At 34.7% G+C, this 21,241-nt stretch overlaps 2 protein-coding genes across 6 annotated transcripts in view; one reads left to right on the plus strand and one right to left on the minus strand.

Moving 5' to 3' along the window:
* Positions 1-21,241, plus strand: part of Prestin (solute carrier family 26 member prestin) — a 53,713-nt gene that overhangs the window by 5,532 nt on the left and 26,940 nt on the right. For 2 of the 5 annotated variants that reach the window (XM_073078034.1, XM_073078036.1), the window contains exon 1: positions 10,109-10,331. Coding sequence is in view for 2 of the 5 variants with exons in the window: in XM_073078039.1 (XP_072934140.1) it covers positions 8,602-8,642 (41 nt within the window). In the remaining 3 variants the exon portion in view is untranslated. Of the gene's footprint in view, positions 1-8,491; positions 8,643-10,108; positions 10,332-21,241 lie in introns of those variants that run through there. The other 3 variants (XM_073078039.1, XM_073078038.1, XM_073078037.1) reach the window with 3 other exon arrangements.
* Positions 6,395-8,599, minus strand: LOC140746052 (mitochondrial fission process protein 1). The gene is made up of 3 exons (XM_073078044.1): positions 8,466-8,599; positions 7,894-7,991; positions 6,395-7,353 (listed from the first exon to the last, which is right to left on the minus strand). The coding sequence occupies exons 1-3, from the start codon at positions 8,472-8,474 to the stop codon at positions 7,173-7,175; spliced, it is 288 nt and encodes a 95-aa protein (XP_072934145.1). The 5' UTR covers positions 8,475-8,599; the 3' UTR covers positions 6,395-7,172.

Genomic DNA, 21,241 nt, shown 5'->3' on the forward strand with positions numbered 1-21,241 from the left:
AAGCTTCAGCTACACCGCATTAAGCAACTTACGCCTTTTATTAATAAAGGTACCTAAATTTGTGATTTTTGCAAATAATTTCATATGAGTATTAATGCTAGCCTAGTGATAGCCTAGTGGTTAAGAAACGCGGCCTCTCGATCGAGGGGTCCGAGGTTTAAATCCCAGGCACGCACCTCTGCTTTTCAAATTTATGTGCGTATTATAATAAATTATCACTTGCTTAAACGGTGAAGGAAAACATCGTGAGGAAACCTGCATACCTGAGAGATTTATAAAAAAAAAATCTTTAAGGTATGTGAAGTCTACCAATACGCACTTTGGCCAGCTCGGTGGACTATAGCCTAATCATTCTCATTCAGAGAGGAGACCCGTGCCCAGCAGTGGGATAGTAATGGGTTGATGATGATGATGATGATTAATGCTAAGCGTAAGTGGAGTGTGCTCACAGCCTACCTCAATTCCAAAACTTCAATAGTTTCGAAGCTAGAAGAAGCCTGGATCCTCTGGTAATCTTAGGTCTGTTCCCATGGGATCAACTTTCATTTTGACGAGAGGAAAACTTTCAAAAGGCACCCAATGCCGTGGGAGTGACACCGGGTTATATGGGATTTTACAGGAACAAGCAAGAGATATACTTAACAGTAGGTACATTAAATTGGTATCTTATATTCTTACGAGATATTGCCCGCGGCTTCGCTCACGTTACGAATATTTTCATCCCCTATTTTATCTCGTTGGGGGTAGAATTGATCAAAATCCTTTCTTAGCGGATGCCTACGTCATAACATCTACCTGCATGCCAAATTTCAGCCCGCTCCGTCCAGTGGTTTGGGCTGTGCGTTGATAGATGACTACGTCAGTCAGTCACCTTTGAGTTATATATATTTAGAAGATAACGGCTTGTATGAAAACCCTGAAAGTATGAATGGGTGGCAACCTTTTTAAAACAAGCCACGGATGTTGTGTTAAGATTTGTATGCACCTGTCCAAAATAATACTAGGTAGTTTACATAGTACGAACCAAGATAATTTATCATTCTATGTGCCATACTTTATCTTGACGTGTTATTAAGAGAGAGTCATAATAAGATGACAGTAAGCCTCGGTACACACCCATATTTTCCTCTGTTAAAAATATTATGTTTATAACCATTTCCTCTTTCTAATTCAGTGATTAGGTAAATTGTATTCTCATTTAAAGTAAATTTGTGGGAGAAGCCTTTGTGTTTTGACTGCAATTCTACCGCTACACCTATGTCTGCCTGATAACATCAGTGTTAAGCAGTGTAGACCTATGAAGGTGGTAGAACCCTTTGTGATACGACTCCGGCGGCACCACCGCCACATCTATTTCTACCTAATAACAGCAGTATCAGGCGTTGCTGTGTTCCGGTTTGAAGGGTGTGGTAAGGGAGACAGACATTTCCGAGGCGTTCCAGCTTAGTCCTCAGGGTTAGCGGCGCATCTGTGGCCGACCTCAGGTATCTAATCCTATCTAATCCTATCTGAGGTTGATTGCAGATGTCCATAGGTGGCAGTAGCTACTTAACATCAGATGGACTACATGCTTGTCTGCTACGCCTATATTATAATAAAGTGCGTATTAGTTATTAGTATGGTGTATGAAATGTATCTACATTTTAAATACCATTGACAATATTGTTGAAGATCTCTCAGGTGTGCAGGTTTCCTCGCAATGTTTTCCTTCGCCTTTAAAGGCAGTATTTAAAAAGTAGAATACTAACATTACTTAGTTACTTAGTTACATTTACATTACAAAATACAGTGCGTGCCTAGAATTCGAACTTCGAACCGCTCGAGATCAAGAGGCCGATTTCAACCACTAGACCATCTGCTCTAAACGTAACACATAGGTATTATCTATACTAATATTATAAAGAGGAAAACTTTGTTTGTTTGTTTGATTGTAATGAATAGGCTCAAAAACTACTGGACCGATTTTAAACATTCTTTCACCATTCGAAGGCTACATTATCCACGAGTAACATAGGCTATATTTTATATGAATATATTTGATAAATAGATTTTGAGGCGGTACAAAGTTTGCCGGGTCAGCTAGTATCAACATAAAGTGAAGCGTATTAAGTGCTTGACTCTCATAAGATTACAGAAATCATCTCAGTAGTCTATTTACTTACACTTAACGCTAACAACGTAACGGTACTACTAGACAGGCCTCGTCTAACTCGTTTTGAAGGAACAAACATGAAGATACACTTACTAGCTTTTCCCATAGCTCTGCTTAGGATCTTGCTTTGAGATTCTATTTTTATTTAACGAATGAAATATATTTCTATGAGATAGAAGTGTCAAATAGAAGTGGCAAACGACTTCTTTATAATATAGGAGTAGCAGACGAGCATGCAGTTCATCTGATGGTGGCTACTGCCGCTCATGGACATCTGTAATCAACCCCAGATAGGATTAAATTCCAGCCTGAGGTTGGCAATAGATACGCCGCTACCCTTGACGACTAAGCTGCAACTTGGAAAAGTATGACTTTGGTCGTCGTGGATGCAATACACACGGTACATGCCCATAGGCATGTCTAATCTCCGTCGGAGATCCCGGAGTTCTTCAACAAGCGTTGAGGACGGCCACCGGGGGGGTTTTAGTGCGGTAAAAATCCCACATAACCCGGCGTCGCTCCCACGTCGTCGGGTACCTTTTGAACGTTTCCCCCTCGTTAAGAAAAAAAAAAAAAAGGCATCTCTAATCAATCAAAATCAATAAATCTATATTCTAAATTGCGACATATCGTTCATTGCATAATCTGTTTAATGCATATTCTAATAACCTTGATATAATCATTATGTTAATCCTAAGTGTCTATTCACACTTGCGGCTATTACGCGACAGTGGAGCGATAAATAGTTGGCAAACTGTGGTTACATTGTGGTCACTCATCATCACAATCAACCCATTACTGTGCTAGGCACAAGTCTCCTCAACAAAGAGAAGGATTAGGCCATAGTTCACCGCGCGGCCAAGTGCGAATTGGTAGACTTCACATACCTTCAAAAACTTTTTTTTTAAGAATTCCAGGTATGCAGGTTTTCTCACGATGTTTTCCTTCACCGTTTAAGCAAGTGATCATTAATACGCATATAACTTTGAAAAATCATAGGTGCCCGGGATTCGAACCTCGGACCCCTCGATTAAGAAGCCGCGTTTCTTTACCACTAGGCTATTACTGCTGCTGTTGTGGTCATTACAAAGCAACAAATAAAACGCAATACATCTCATGCACGGTGTCACTTGTACAGGTGATTTGGTTCTAAGAGATTAAATCTCCTCCCAGGATCTAAAGTCACAGGACTCAATTCCATACCAAAGTCCTTAAATGAAAAATGTTCCTACTCAGTTCAAGTATGATCTTTCAGGGGTTGAAAAAAATTCTGAAATAGGGGACTGGCTTTCCACTTATTCGATGACTGCGTGCTTACAAGGTCAAAATCACCAATGTGGATTCATTGCAATACATGATACATGTGTATAAGCATTATGATAATGTTTGTATATTATAAGTGCCTACTTAATTCTCCCCTGGTCACTCATATTTTTATTTTGAATTGATAATGCATTCTGACTCCAAAGTTTAAGGTCGACTTGTTTTAACAAACAAACATTTTTACAGCTTAATTTAAACACAAAAAGTAGACAAGTCATGTGATTTCAAGGTAATGTGGTGGAAATAATCATCATAATATCCGTTGTTCTACTCCAAAGGCATCATCATGGGCGGCAATTGCCACTTACCACTTTAAAAGTGGTAGAAACTTCTATGGTTCAACTCCGGCGGCACCACCGCCACACCTATTTCTACCTCATAAGCTAAGCGCGGCTGTGTTCTGGTTTGAAGAGTGTGATAAGGGAGGCATACTTTTCCGAGGCATACCAGCTTAGTTCTCAGGGGTAGCGGCGCATGTGTAGCCGACCTCAGGTAGTAATCCAATCTTACCTGAGGTTGATCGCAAATGTAACCAGTAACGCGGCAGTAGCCACTTACCATCAGATGGATCGCATGTTCATCTGCTACTCTTATATAATATAAAAAAAACATCATAAAATTCAAAAAGAGTAAATAAAAAACATTTTTAATCAACAATTTATTACAATTCAACAAGTATTGTATATACCTACATTAATGCATGTACATGTAATGTCAAGCTGGATGTGGTCATCATCAATACATGACTGTCCCACTGCTGGGCATAAAAATACTGTGTATAGACTATACAAAAATTAGAAGAAGAGACATATAGATTTCCTCGTTTATTTCGGTTTCCGTACTCAAAGGGTAAAAACGGCACTCTATTACTAAGCCTCCGCTGTCTGTCCGTCTGTCACAGAGCTGTATCTCTTGAACCTTGATAGATAGAAACTTGATTTTTTTATAACATTGAAATAACCGAGCATGCAGTCCACCTGATAGTATAATCCGCGCCAAACAGCTAGTCCGCTCTGAAGTTGTTGCGAGCAGGTGTAGTCATAAAATTTGCTATGGCGACGCAATTCATTTCTCTATTCAGAGCGGACTAGCAGTTTTACGAGGATGATACATGGTCTGTGCCGCCCATGGACATATGTAAACAACTCCATATAGAGGTCCACTTCAGAGGTCTAAGATGATCTTCATATGAAAGTCAACCAGCATCCAAAAATCCCAAAAATTAATTCTTCGATTAATCTACAAGTAAAACATGCCTAGAAGTAAGACAGTCATGTGCTGAGAAAAATTAAATAACAACAGTCTAATTCACTGGCAAAAAATAATTAAATAATAAAATAATTTGACACGGTCAATTTTCAAGCATTTTTTTACCAATTAGAACCAATTTTTACTAAAATACTATATCTATACTACGGAATTGATTGCTTCACAGCCTATATATTACTAATTAAAGCAATTAGAACATAAGTATTACATAACGTACAATAATATAAGTTTTTTTGGGTCAAAGTTAAAAATATACACATAATGTTATTTTCGCATTATTTCTAGCGGGCTCAGACCAAAAAATACATACGTAGCATGTTGAAAGTAAAGTGTAACATACCAAATTCAGCCGATTTATGTATTATGTATATTACCTAACATATAGCTAATTGTATGTGCGTTATTCATGTATACTAATTTTCATTCAGTATAAATAATCACAATCGAGTAGTTACGTCGTTATAATATTAAACGAATAAGAACAAAAAATTCAATTTCTATTTTTTGGTCTGAGACAGCAAATAATATAGAGCGATCGTAATATTTTTGACAACGGACGGATAGCTATTTTATACAAATACCGACACAAGAACAGAAGCAAGACATTGTAATATCATCTTAGTCCTTGCTTTTCTTTTCTATGTCTTAGTTCTAAATAGTGACAACACAGTAGACTTTAAAAACTAATCATAACTGGGGTTGATAACACGAGCCATAGGCTGCTATAAACTCTTATTATTATATTACATATTAAATAAATAAAAACTATAATTCATACAGAAATTGTCCTCTAAAAGTTTTGTGTCAGTATATGTAAACAAGTTAGTTGTCGCTACTCCATACAAGATGGCGCCACGTGTCTTAATAAACTTCTATTTACATAGTAATTATAGCGCTAATAGCTAATATTGTAGCTAATAAGCGTACAAGATGAACATACATGGCAGTTTTAAGTATATTTTGAGTATTAATACACATAATATATTAATAAGTGCAAATATTTGAAGGAATTTTAAAAATAACTTCGAAGTTAATTTAAAATTATAGATAGGCGGGAATTTAAATTTGAAACATTGGTAGACAAAAATTGATTATTGTTTATACTATTTACTCCCGTTTTGACAATTTTCCCATCGAAATTAATATATTTCGAATTCTTGCATACTTAAATTGACATATTTTGAGCTGCAAGCAAAAATTTGTCAAGATTGAATATTAATAACGCGTCGCATCCTAGTCGAATCATGAATTTTCCAAAAAATATTTGCACTTACTTAAATAATTTATATAGGTAACAGTATAATAAAATAAATCTTAATATATTTGGTGCTTTCTTCTTAAAATAATTATATTACTGTTAAGGGCACTTAACAATCCAAATTCCATTTACCTTTCCCATTTTCAAAAATAATAATATAATTTAAAACAATGAGTATTCATTGAATTGCACACAGCCATAAAACAAAATCGTTTCCATTGAGAATCGAACCCGCAACCTCGCGCAAATAAACTACTATATCTACACAGTAGTTACTCCCCCTACACTCTTGCTTGCACCAAGCATTGAACCCAAAACTTCGCAAATAAATATAATGCCACTTACCTACACTGTTTAGGCTCACCTTATGCCATCTACATTATCTAAAGCTTTCTATAAAATATTTAAGCTTTCAAAATACATACTTTTCAGTTTTTAGTCATTCCATTCATAAATAGCAGGCTTATAATTTATTATTTCTAATTACAATGGAATTGTGTATTTTAAAGTTTATAAAACTATTCGTTTCAGCTTTGGCCAAAATTGGGACAAAATCCGAAGGTTTCCTTACGGTTTTGGCTGGAATAGCATTTTGATCACTTAGTTTAGTCGTATGACAGCCAAACCTTAATAGAAAAATTATTACCGGCTTACTTTTCTGTGCATGTGGCGGTTTTCGAAAACTCATTTGTTCTCAGCTTCATGAGCGACTTTATTAATTTCCCGAAATAAATAATTTTTAATTTTTACGTTAATTTAACTAAGTTACGATCTTAGAAACTAGACCTTATATTATTTGTCAAAATATTAACATTTTTCCTATGAATATAAATTCATATTATGTTAACTATTGATAAATACATATCCGTTCCTAATAATCAATTTAATGTTTTGCCTACAGCATTTCAATCTTTTGTAGGAAATTAGAATTATTATTGAATATAATTATTAATTATTTATTATTGAATAGATTGGGAATTATTAACAATCGTTAATATTTTCCCTTCTTGGATATTTTGACAATATCATGATAGCCAGCGTTCTTGCCACACGCACAGAATAGTTTGTCGGACTATAAAACCATTCGGAAAATAAAACTTGTCAGTTATACCAACCATATCATCTGTTCAAAACTTTGTTGCAAAATGTGCAAGGCCTATCTGTTAGTATTTATTCAGATTTAACCCATTTTCTGTAGGTGAGATTCATAAGTAAAGTAACTCCTCCGTCTATGGGGTGGATTATAATGGGGATGGAAGCCAGTCCAATTGCTACTGTGATGAGATTCCTAGGGGTTGGGGGTATTTTTGTCATGTTCCTCTGCATGTAGCGTTGTGAAAATGCGCATATCCTGAAAATTATCAATATATACTTAAAAATAAATAGCCAAAAAAAGCCAAATGGTCAATGCCACCCCCAGACATCAAAAACCTCAAAAGAGAATTTGATCCTATCTGAGATACTACACATGCCCATTATTAATACTCAACCTATAAAAATTTTGCCTATTTTTTACAAATTTTGACAATTTCCTATATAAAGAAATAGCCAAATATCATAACAGATTTTTGATATGTAAAACATTAGATAGGTTGATTATTAATCAGGCATAAGTTAAAATACCTCATGTAAGTGGTTCTCCCTTAAGATATTTGATTCTTCTATTATTAGACAAAAATAGGTCTGTCTATCTATCAACCAATGAAGAGGTGTAAAAAGGTATAGATATATTAAGATCAGGTATCTTTTGAACATATCCCCAAAAAAATAATATATTAGCAAAAGTAGCAACCTAAATTGCATATAGACCATTTAACTTCATCTATTAAGAATCATCAAAAAAGAACAACAACAACAATCAACAATCAAAAAAGAAACTATAACTTCTTACCTGTTAATCGTAAATCCTGGTATAACAACAGAGGCCAGTGTTTGCCAAAGTAAGGCATCTCCAGTCTCCATTAACACCTTTTTAGGTCGGCCATCTTTCTGAAATTAAAAACAATTTGAAATTAGCTACTTGATACAAGTAATTCAATTTTTTTACTTTGCTCTGGATATATCTTGTAAAACAAGTCAAAATATATTTAAAAATATTGTAGTATTACAAAATTAAAAATAATTCTATAGTTTTAAACAGATAATTCTGGTGTTTATGAAGGTGATAGAACTATGGTTGACCTGGTAAGCACCACCATCATCATCACCACCATCACACTTATATCAACCCCAGATAACATTACCTAATTCTACCCAAGGTTAGCCACAGATGTGTTTCTAACCTTGAGGACTAAGTTTGAACACCACGGATAAGTATGTCTCCCTTACCACACCCTTCAAAGCTGAACCGAGCGAAACTTAACACTGCTTTATTTGCCAGAAATAAGTGTTACAGTGGTACCTTCCAGAGTCGAATCACAAACAGTTCTACCACCTTCAATGGGCTACTTCAATAAAGCTCACTTTATACATCTTCCAACTCTTGTCAGCAGTGTCCGCGAACACATAGGCGAAGGCGACACCGTAGCTCGCCCGCACTACTTTCACGGGCACGAGAGCCCGGAAGGACTCCCCCACCTCGTTCGCGTACCCTGCAACAATGGACCTGTTCAGCGATCGGTACATCACTAAGGATGAGGGGTGAGTTGCTTGAATACAGAGTAGAATATTAATTATTTGCTAAAATACGGTACTATTTTGGTATTTAATAGGTTTATAATGTCCTTTTTAATTTTTGCCTGTAAGATGTGCAATTACAATTAAATTATTATAATTACAATTAATTCAAAGCAGTTTTTAATTTTTTTAATTAAAGTACCAAACCAGGCCAAATATCAAAGTCATCTGACAGAAAAGTTTGACATATATCCGGTATCAGGTATCTGGTTAAACTATTATTTATTTCGTCTATAATCGAGGCATCTTAATTATGAATTTATATTCCCAAAAAATCCCGGCAATAGGCTATGATAGTCTAAACCTTCAGATTTATTTATTTATTTTTATAAATCTGGGGGTTACAAAAGGCGAACCTGATGCCTAACGGCCTTCCACCAATCAAGTACTTATACTGCGTAAAGTTATATAAGTAGATACTTAAAAAAATATATTATTTAAAAAAATTCATGCTATACTGTAGTTCCAAATTTAAAATAAAAATAACGTACAACTTATATATTAAACTCAATTAAAATACGCATAATTAAAGTCTTACCTAAGTATCGTACCCATGTATCCCGGAAGAGGTCACACTCAGGCATTTTAAACTTCGGACTCTACACGACTAAAACTAAACTAAACTGAACTATAACTGGGAAAGACCTTCATCTCATGGTAGATAACGCACTAGGTCACTGTTTACTCGTGTCCCAGTTAAATAACTGACTAATGTGTCCCAAAATGCTTCCAACTTGTTAGGTAACTAATAAATTACGACATGGAATCACTTATCAACTTTTTATACGAAACGGCTCGTATTTTTAAATGGTGTACTAGTATAAACTAGTTTTAATGTTTACGTCTGCTTTTTCGTTAATTCTTAGAGCTAATTTCGCCCAAAATAAGTCGTAATTTTATAAAAATAGACGAAAACATTTTCACGTAAGTCTCACATACAACATTAACATTGACAATCAATTTAAATTTAAATTTGACATTGACTTGCATGACGTATCCATTCAAACATTTCTATTTAGAGTTACCATATCGTGAAGAATATTTCTAAAATAGTAGATTTTAACGCCTACATAACAAAAAATGTTTGTTTTCAAGATATTAAAAAAAAATATTATAACATTCACATATCACACTTAAAATTTTCGAAAAAACAACGCTTCTAATAAATAATTTCAAATATTTTTCCAATCATTCATATACTTTCCATCTTTTACGTATAACTGAAACGAAATTAGGCATACTCTTGTGAATTTCTAAACAAAATAACACATAATTAGGATATATTATAGTACACTACAAAATGCCTTATAATTTTAATTATATTTAACATATTTTAACTTCCGCTATACAATACACGAAGTATGTAAAATATATAGTATGATTTTCGAGTTTTCAACACAGTACGTACTGCCATTGATCAGCTGTTCATTCAACATTTTGACCTTCTATTCAGTATTTCAGTGACTCAGTGTACCAGTGCTTGTGTCGATGGCAATGATATTTATTTAGGTTATGTTGTTGTTATTTCAATGAAAAAATGTCGAATATTAAATTTATAGACTGAAACTGTGGAAAAAAGACAATAGTTCCTTGAACCAGTTTTGACTTCCGTTCTATACAAGTGTTCAAAGATAAAAACTACGTTTTGAAATAGTAAGTTTTGCAGTAACACGTATGAGATAGTTAATTATAAATAATTTATGTATTTGTCTAAATATTTTATAATTTCATGGTGTAAGCATTAATTTAAAAAAGAGGAAATAACCAGGACCATGAAATGATAATGCATTTTGAATAGTGTTGTACAGTAATTAGTATTTTATCGATAATATTTTCAAAAGTCATAATAAATCGGAAAAAGCTAGCAGTTATTTTAATAATAATATAACTTCTAATTAAAATATTTTTCTCGCAATAAATTCTCATTTCACTTTGAAACATACGATTTAGCACATTGCAAAATTGCACAATCATTTAAATTTTGAGAAGCACAGCAGATCTTTCCTACGTAAACTTTCATCAGCATTTCGTAAACGTACTTACTATTAAAAACAGAAAACTCTTAAAACTATAAGTAAATTATTTGAATATTGCAGTAGAATATGTAACAATTTCTTAAAAAGCAATTTAAGAAATTGCTGTTTATTTCCGTGCTGTAGTTTCAACTGATAAAAATTGTACCTGATATACATGCCGCGAATACCATATTTGCCCATTTTCTACTACTTTGCAGGTAATCAATTTCTCACTGCATTTGTCGTAAAAAAGAAATCACCCAAATATCCAATCTAAACATCGCCAAAAAAAAGTGGTAAATTGGTATAAGTACCTATAAAATCATTGCTAATTTACTTTAAACGATGAAGTAAAAAGTCTTTGTTCCAAGCAATTATAAAATTGGTTCAGTGGAGAACTGAGGTAATTAATGGTTGTGTCTAAAAATAATAGCCAACAACTCGAACAATTACCTTGATTGAAACAACCTGCACTAATAAAAAGAAAAGAAGATCATTGCAGATTGAAATATCACAACGGAATTAGTTTTATAGCGAATACTTTTGAATTGTTTCGAATGATAGGAGTATGAGTATTTATTGTTATTAGATTAATTACTTTGGCATATAAATCTTTTATCATTTTTATAAAAGAAGTAACATAACTTGCAGTCTAAGCGATGGTACGTGATAACTTGTTGTTAATCAGACCACTCGTAAGGACTAAGATGATCACGTTATATGGAAGTTAAGTCGGGTGTAACGAATAAAAACCTCGTGGTTTGTTTGACAGTGGAAGTATCATTTCGTGGAATAATCATGTTGTTGACCTGCCACTTACAGTCTTTATTCTGGCTTTGGAGGCAAAATGTGTTCTTTTAAGTTATTATTATTTGTATATGTGTGTATATGTGCTATTAAGTTATTATTATTTGTATGAATAATTGACACGTGTAAAAACGATGATGTAAATATCACCACATTTGTCCTCATACTTTACTTACACAGGCTTTATAACAATTCATTATTTTACAAGGCCAAGATAAATAAGGTACATTACCTTTGCCTGCTCGTGTGGCGTTACGGTTATCATCAAAGGGTAACGGATAAAGCAAAGGTGTAAATGATGGATCTTCATAAGTGTTCCAATTTCATGCAATGCACTTTGTGTGTGTGTGTGTTATTATCAAACTAACATCCGTTTAACTATTTTAGAAACACACATTTAGATAAACAAGCATGCTTTACATGACGTTAAAATGATTTACTGTCGTAGAAATAAGCATAAGAGTTAAGAGAAAATGTGAAACTATTTTAATGATAGCCAAAAAAGTAATGCTACGAAGACGATTGAAAGTATAAGTTTTATTTGAAGATGGTGGATTTTTTTATAGTTCCGAAGGTACCACCGATATGCCAATTTTTTAATTAATAACGAGTTTAAGCACTACTGAATTGATTTAAAAGGTGAGAGACTTATAGAAGTCATCCAACTTAACCCTCAGAGATGTCACCGAATTGGCCAACCTCTGATAGGTCAATCTCATCTAAGATCTGTTACAAATGACCATGCACAGCCGACTACTTACAATCAGATGACTATGATCGTTCTGCTACTTCCCTTATAAAAATCCATGTCATCTAAATTGCAGTCGTCAAGAGAATAGACAACAAAGGCTCCAGTGTCGTTCATAACAAAACGTCGATAAACATTGGCAATGAGTGCGTCACAGCTACGTCCACATTATATTTATATTTACACGAACGTGTGGCTATTTAGCACGCTAAGCGGTTGTCATAATAAGTGCCAATATATCTAGCTCGGAGAAACTGTGTTTGTACATTTACTTTGTGTTATCGATTACTTTTGTAACTAGATAAACTATGTATTATAAAAGGAAAACACTTGGCCGCTTAAAAGGTAGCATATGTCACTCTCACAATTTAGACGAATTTAACGAGCCCTTACATGTTAAAATTCGTTAAGGTGTTTGAGCCGAAGGACGTGTAATAATGAGACATAAGACATACGCTTATAAAATATTATACTCTGCACTTTAAAGTATTGTTATAGTACATCCCAGCTTTTTATTTTAACTGAAAGTCACCTAACATTTAATGAAAAAAACGTTACTAAGTTTCGTTACATTTCAAGAAATTCTCTTTTTTATAAGCTCCATGCCATACTTTACTGTACACTTCTAAAAAAAATATAATAAACATTTAAATACAAACTAACGAATTAATATAAATTCCTCTAATTCGTAATAAATGTATTAGCTGTTTTATGAATATTATATCACATATAAAATCCCGACTTATAAACTGTTAAATTTATCTTTCACGATTTGCTCACGTTGCCCACGTCACTAAACCGTCAAGATCTTGAGCGGTTTGATAAAAGATATTCATGATTTAACACTTTTGTTTTCTCGTGACTGAAACGTTCAACATACCGTAATTTCTCTCTTCTCAGATTATAATAAAGCAGTTACTACGATGCCAAGTCTTGAAATAAATATTTTTACGTCGCGTAGCGGAAGTAGCGAATGATAAGGCGTTCAATTCCGTGCTAAATATTAACAATTAACATCCATATGCAATTTAATAAGCAAAGTATCGTATAGAATTACTGTCTCGTATATGTAAAATCTACGTACTAAATTGAAACGCTTAATGAGTCAAAGTCATCTCTCGTCATTTCGACCCGAGTATATTAGCACAAGCACTGATGTAATGAAAAGAAAAAACTATACTTTGGGATCATTTAACTTTTTTTGGAGTTGAACAAAAAAGTAAGACGATAAACCAATCCTTTAAAAATACCTGAGACAAATATTCGTCGATTTTTGTATTCCTCGTTTCTTATCATACGGAAATAAAAAATGTATATTTGAAGAAACTTAGTGCGAAACTTTATATTACTGTAATATATGCTTCGCTAAGCATATATAAAAATGTTAGTCACAATTTCGCAACTATAAAATTAGTTAAACTGTTTGCACAGTGTATCGCTACTGCTAGATAAAGATGAACAGTAATATGTCGCCTGTATATCTTTTATTTAAATTTATGAATATGTGTTTTTAAAATAAACTTATTTCTATATGATGGCATTCTTAAATAAGTAATTGCCTAAGAGCAAAATAAATTGAAACACGTATATGTAGTTTGTCGTGAATATTATTATTTATTTACCGGATGTGTCAGACTGTCATATTCAAACAGACAGACGCTTCTTATTAAACCAATATAAAGCATAGTTGATGCAAAGTAATTATAATTATTTATACAGATGATGTACAAAATTAGATCGTTTCAAATGGTTACACTATTATTTGTCAAAAAGTCACGGAAACATGGCGTGAAGTAACATTGTTATGATTCGTGTCATGAAAAATAAATAATATAAAAGTATGTTTCTAACAGATAAAGTATACTTGCAAAATTAACAGGTATTCCTAAATAAATAACATGGCATGAGTGTATCAAATTTACATTGTATTGTATGCTTGGCAAATTCATACTTACAGACGGAATTTGTGAAAATAGAGCTTCTTTGTAAAGTAACATGTTCAACATAATTTTGAATTAACGACGAAAAATTACCCTAATATTGTATAGCTGTATATGTTGTATCTGATAAGGGAGTAGTGGGTAGTGGGTAGAACGTTACAAAGTAATGATGTGCCGAATCGGGCATTTTTGGTATTCGAGTATGTACTTTAGTACTCATATAAAAAAGAATCGAGTCAGTACTCGAGTCCAGAGTATGTACTCGAGTTAGTAACGAAGTCTTCTTCAACCATTATTCACCCAATGCTGGGTATAGGTCTTCTCATGGTGTTTCCATGTTGCTCGATCGCTCGCCATTCTTATCCAATGGCGGCCTGCTATTTTGACCAGGTCGTCGGTCCATCGTGCGGGTTGCCTCCCAACATTCCTTTTGCCTCGTCTTGGTCTCCACTCGAGGACTTTTCGGGTCCATCTGCCATCATCCCTCCGGCAGACATGCCCCGCCCATTGCCATTTGCGGTGCGCTATGGTTCGCGCTATGTCAGACACTCCTGTCCTTTTTCTGATTTCGGCATTAGGCATACGGTCTCGCAACGTAATGCCTAACATAGCACGTTCCATTTTTCGCTGCGCAACTTGGAGTTTGGCAATGTGCTGGCTAGTGAGGGTCCATGTCTCCGCTCCATATGTCATGACAGGAAGGATGCACTGGTCAAAAGCACGACGTTTGAGAGCCATAGGTAGTTTGCTCTTAAATACTTCAGACATGTTGCTGAAAGCACCCCATCCTAACTGGATACGCCGCTGGATTTCCTGTGCCTGACCAGACCTGTCGAGAGTTATGATTTGACCGAGGTAAATATAGCTGGTAACTTTCTCTATTGTATTCCCGTCTACCGTAAAATGATCTATGTCGACGTCTTTGCACATAATTTTCGTCTTGTTGGTGTTCATTTTTAGACCGATATTAAGGGAGGCTGTATATAATTCCTGGATCATTACCTCTAACTCTTGTATGTTATCTGCGAATACTACTATGTCGTCCGCAAAACGGAGGTGGGAGAGGCGTTTGCCGTCGATGTTTATGCCTTTGTCAGTCCAGTCAAGGAGCTTAAAGACATCCTCCAAGCATGATGTAAATAATTTCGGCGAGATTGTGTCACCTTGCCTCACCCCTCTTTCTATAGGCACAGGTCTCGATAGATCGTGTAGCTTAACACGTAGGGAAGCGTTTCGGTAGATGTCTCTAATTATCTCGACGTACCTTGTATCAACCAAGCTTCTTTGTAGAGAGTGCATAACAGCCCAGTGTTCTACGGTGTCAAATGCTTTCTCGTAGTCAATGAATGCGACTACGAGGGGCTGATTGTATTCTATGCTTTTCTCTACTATCTGCTTCATAGTATGGACGTGATCTAACGTAGAGAATCCACATCTGAATCCAGCTTGCTCTACAGGTTGGGCAAGATCAAATCGGGAATTAAGGCGAAGGGTAATCACTTTGGTGAACAGCTTGTAGATATGGCTGAGAAGAGAGATCGGTCGGTAGTTGATCAGTTGAGTTTTATCGCCTTTCTTGTGAAGTAGGACCACAACCGCCTCTTTCCAAGATTTTGGTGTTGTTCCTTCGAAAAGGGTTTTATTAAATAATAGTTGCAGATGCTGCAATACAGGCTTCCCACCATATTTTAGGTGCTCCAATAGCACTCTGTCCTGTCCAGGTGATTTCCCATTGGACATTAACTTGAGGGCATTTTTTATTTCATATAAGCTTATTTCAGGAAGATCTTCTGTTTTGTGTCTAGTCAGTGGGGCTCTAGGGTCTTTTTTGTCTACTTTCGGTTCTTGGATTTTAGAACTATACAGGGCTTTGTAGAATACCTCCACCTCGTTCAGAATCTCTCTCCTGTCAGATGTTATGGTGTTATTAGCAGTACGTAGCTTGAAAATTTGTTTGCTTCCCGATTGTAGTTTCTTCCTAAAAACTTTTGGACCTTTATGTTGTTCTATACTATATCTAAAACAATGTTATAGTTACGTCGCCTGATATCTTTTTTAATGGATTTTCTTATGATCCTATTTAGGGCTGCTGTCTGAGTGTGATCTTTTATTTTTAGCTTCTCTCTTCGTTCATCCATTAACTTCTTAGTTTTCTCAGAGATAACTGACTTTCTCTGATGGAATGGTTTCATTTCTTTGACAGTACTAGTGATAGCATTTAATAGGTCACGGTTAATATGCTCTACATTGGTTTTGATCGTGTTCGACAGTTTTTCATTTAGTATTTTCTGGTAGTAACGAAGTACTCTAGTACTTTACACACAGACCAATAGCCAAAAAAAACGTTGCCTAAACTAAACAAAATTAAACAAGTTGCTACTTGCACAATTGCTGTATTCATTCGTTTGCCTATATAAGGTACATAAGACTGGAGTCAGTGTATGAGTACCGTCAGTATTCGAGTATGGCTGGTACTCGAGTATCACTTATTAGTATCGAGTATGCGACCTGACCCGACACATCTCTATTACAAAGATACCTGCCAAGATATTGAGGACTACTTAGCCGAGCCTTGAATGTAAACCACTTTATTAGGCCGACTCCTGAGTCCTAACTGGTTTACGTAATGAAACTAGTTTAATTGTAAATGTCAGAACCCCTGATATATCAGGAATAGGCCTCCGCATATTGATTATCAAAAGCTAACAATATCATTGTTTCGATACAAAATGTTATCGATAAACATCACATACATGCACATCACTTAAACCTTTTTGCTTGCATGCAGTATGTAAAATTCTGCACCGAATTGATTACCACGCATTGATATTTCATTATTATTTTCGATATTTTTAAATTTTCATTTGTAACACAATCTTGGGGGAATTTACGGTCGTCTACCATAAATTTAAAAGTTAAGTTGCAGAAGTGTAGGATTTAGCAAATTTTGTTTTCGGTCATTCAAACAAGTCTTATGAATCTTTTCCTTATAATACTGGTAAACCCGTCTGTATTACTAACTCTACAGAGTCACCAAACTAATATTTTCCTTAAAAACCGGTGTAAACCAGATTTGCTATACGTTTTACGGTTTGAATATGAAACCTCAATTTTAATACCTAGAAGCAACCCAATGTGTTTAGGTAGGATTCCTATCCTATTTGAGGCTGGTAACACATATCCATTAGCGATACTAACTAAATAATAAATAGAATTAACTACACAAGTACTAGTAATCGTAACAAAAGTACCTTATCTGCACCTTGATCCATAAATTTAAATTTGCAATATGACACCTGGTTAGCGACAGATATTATTTCGCTATTGCAATAACACAACCATAGATATAATTGCACACGTAGCCATCTTTAACGTAATTAACATACTAATGGTAATTAACAAGGCCTTCATAAATCTGATAATATAAGTTGATTTGATTGATAACTAACAAATATAGAAGACAATAGATATCTTGTTAAATAGACATAATTATGAAGCAATCCTACTGAAACTGTTAAAACAGTATTCTGTTAAGACCATTGTTAAGAAATAGGATTTTATAAATACAAAGTGGATCACGTCTAAATTTAACCATAACGTAAAATAACCGAATTTACTTCTCAGATAATTTTCTACTTTCTGCCCTGGGTATGCATGGGGATCCATTCGGTTTAAAGAATCTTTATTGTCATAAGAAATTACAAAATTTCACTTAGAAGACAACTTATGCTAACTTTTGAATAGGTTTGATACAGTGAGCGTGCTTATGATACGTTATATATTATATACATATTTATTTATATATTACCCAAAAGCCATCAGCATTGTTTTGAATTTCATTTACACATCTATTGAGTTAGTTGTCTATGAGTTAGTTTATATGTACAATAGGGTCCCACAGAATAGTGCGTATTTCAGCTTATCTACTATATCAACATGGACGTTTAGATTTTCATGGCCGCTTGGCAAAAATATCGATTGATTTGGTATTGATTTCAGCTTCAGCCTGTTAACTTGAAAAACTGTACAGCAAATATACATATGCGTGTAAACTATGTCTTCTGACACAAAGAACCTTAGTGTCACTATCGTACAAGCGAGCAACGCATAAATATTAACAGTATTACGTACTTACTAGTACATTACTTCGAAAAGATCAATGAACTCTGTTATATACATAAACTTTGTACTAAGCAAGAACTGATGTTAATACATTTTATGTGTAGTATACTCGTGGTATGTATAATTACATCTTTTATACTAGCTTCACTTTTACTATGTGTATTAACAAAACGTTGCAGAGGATGGGTTCCTAAGCTAGCCAAGTCCAGAATGCTAGTCTTTTCACGATTTTTAAGCAACTCCCATTTCCTCACGTTAAAGCATGTGGTAATTATCTAAGAAACATGAAGTAGTAAGAGGTCAGTAGAACCCATTCAACTAGGTTAACATGTATTTGTCCCTGTAGTTCCGGGACTAGAATAAGGCTACGGTATCACCTGCCTGTCGTAAGAGGCGACTAAAAGGGGGCTTCCGGGGTTGCGGGCGGCAAGAGTGGGAGCTCGAACCGTCCAGTAAGCTACCCCGGGAAGGACGGCGGTATGTGTGGTCGCATACTGTCGTGAACACCAAATGGTTTGGGCGGAGCGAAAGCTGCTCTCCCAGGGCAGAGCCCAATCGGAGCATCGCGCTTGGAGGACTCCGGTTGTGTTCCGTCGAAGATCCCGGAGATCTCCAACAAGCGATGAGGACGGCCACCGGGGGGTTTTAGTGCGGTAAAAATCCCACATAACTCGATGTCGCTCCCACGGGTACCTTTTGACGGTTTCCCCCTTGTTAAAAAAAAAGGTTAACATGTATTTACAATATCAAATTTTCGCATTTAAATTCAAACAAACATACCATCTGCACAAACATAATTAAAATGAGTAAAGACGTGTATAAGTGTTTCGTCATTCTTTCGTCTTAAAGGTAATTCCCAGACTACAGGAAAAACAGCGTAAATGACGCTATTATATATGAACGATTAGTTTGAATGAAAAGGCAAAATCTTAAAAATAATTTGACATTTATAAGTAAATGTTAAATTAGTAGTAAAATTTATACTTAAATGACTCGTTCCACCTTAGCCCTTCAATCCGGCAAATCGGGCAATCCGGGTGGACGTTAGGTAGGACTCCAAACTTTAATTCTATCTGGGGTTGGTTACAGATATTCATGGGCGACAGTGGCCACTTACCGTAAAGTGTTTAGGTATTTTCTACTGAAATATTATTAAGAATAAACAGTATCATTCATTCAAAGTAAGGTGCAGGTTTCCAAATTTGCTATTAATATCTTTATATATTTTTATAATTACATGCATTTACTCTGGTATAAATAACACATTCTTCAGTATAGCGTGATAGTATGAAATTTAATGTTATAGTTTTCTGCATAATAGGTACCATAAAAAGAATATGTATACTTCGACGTCCAATTTGAAAAACTTTGGTAAAAAATTAAATTGTAGCTGGCAACACCCAACACCTAAAAACCATTAACTCACACATTTAGTTTTATTTTATAATTCTCTTTTTAACACGCTTTTATTTGCTTGGGTTGTATGTATGTATGTATGTATGTACGTAACAGAGTAACGGAATCTTTGAACCCGATTTCTATCCACTTTGAACATTCAGTTTAATTTAAAATTTTGAAAAAATATCAAAAACCGATGACAATACACGATTTTAATAATTTTGTACCACTGTTCATATCAACAACCTCAGGATTAACGATTTTCGAGGCGAGACACTTTTTCCACCATTATACTATTTAGGTACTGTTCCTTAATTGATTCCTAGATTGAAAATTATTTTCTACTTTATAGTTCATTTTATCATAAAAGCGTGTTTTTTGGTTTTTTGAACTATATTTATTCTAATTATATAATGCTCGGGACACACCAAGGAAAATGTAGTCTGAGGCTTTATACAATACATGGAAATATTACTTTATATATCAGGAAGCGCTACTTTATTATTTATCGGACTTTCAAGTCGTATATAACAGATTACAGCAATCATTCTAAGATGAAAGGCGATCACAAACATGACGATCTTTGATAAGCGAGATTGAGTATCGAAAATCATGAATTGACGTCACATCGACGCACTTCTAAGAGTGCTCGACGCCAAATATGACCTATCTATGAACTGAGTTTTTTAAACATATTCTTATTTATATCCCATGTAGTCAAAATACCTAACGATCAAGATGGGTCCAACAAGCCTAAAACGATGAGGATATCTTATTTGTAACATTGCTATGACCAGCATTCTGGTTTATCATCAGATCAATTCAGCTCAATCAGTTAAGTAAAACGTAACAACATAGCAATTAGCAACATAACTAACATAGCAAGTGTATAAAAAAATTGTGAAGTATGTTATGTGGTCATTGCGCCTCCAGATATCTATTTGTGTTCGTCCCGCTAAATTTGTTTTACTATATATTTTTTTTAAATACTGGTCAGCTCTAGTTAGCTTATTATTTCCGAACCGACAAACAACCCCTTTTCATTGAAATCGACTAAATTCGTAAGTCAGGGTTACAATCAAGGTAAAAGTTCATGAATTCATTATAATACTTTAGTTATTGACGCAAGGTTGCAGAAAGTTCGCACTTTTGCTCAGGAAGCTCAGGATCTTAACGCGATAAAAATTACGCGCCAAAAATTCACGTGACATAAAAGCGGCAAGTGGAACTTTGGGGATCTACAGACTCTTTAATTTATGCAGATAAGTAATAGTTAGTAGATGCTCTAAGAAATAAACTTCTTTAAGTAATTAGATAGTTTGTAGGAAAACTGCCAATTGTATATTTAAACTTGCGCCGAAGTTTGTTGCAATTTTGTTAATAGATATTCAAACTTTAATTGTGGTTTTCTTGAGTTGATAACCATATATTCAAACAATATTTTAATCTAGTAAGTATCTAAGTGATTCCGAAGTAGCGATAACGATTCACGTGCTATTCGAAAAATCATCCCAATAACGTTATATTCTGATC

Source organism: Epargyreus clarus, unplaced genomic scaffold (assembly GCF_041222505.1).
Source record: "Epargyreus clarus isolate Ecla_fem2 unplaced genomic scaffold, WU_Ecla_fem_2.2 ptg000012l, whole genome shotgun sequence".
In the NCBI taxonomy this organism is placed as follows: Eukaryota; Metazoa; Arthropoda; class Insecta; order Lepidoptera; family Hesperiidae; genus Epargyreus; species Epargyreus clarus.

What these genes read in the sequence shown, in the direction of transcription:
- LOC140746052 (XM_073078044.1), bottom strand. An exon ending in CCAGGATTTACGATTAACAG is followed by an intron (nt 7,354 to 7,893) that starts GTAAGAAGTTAT and finishes GATAATTTTCAG; the next exon opens with GATATGCGCATTTTCACAAC.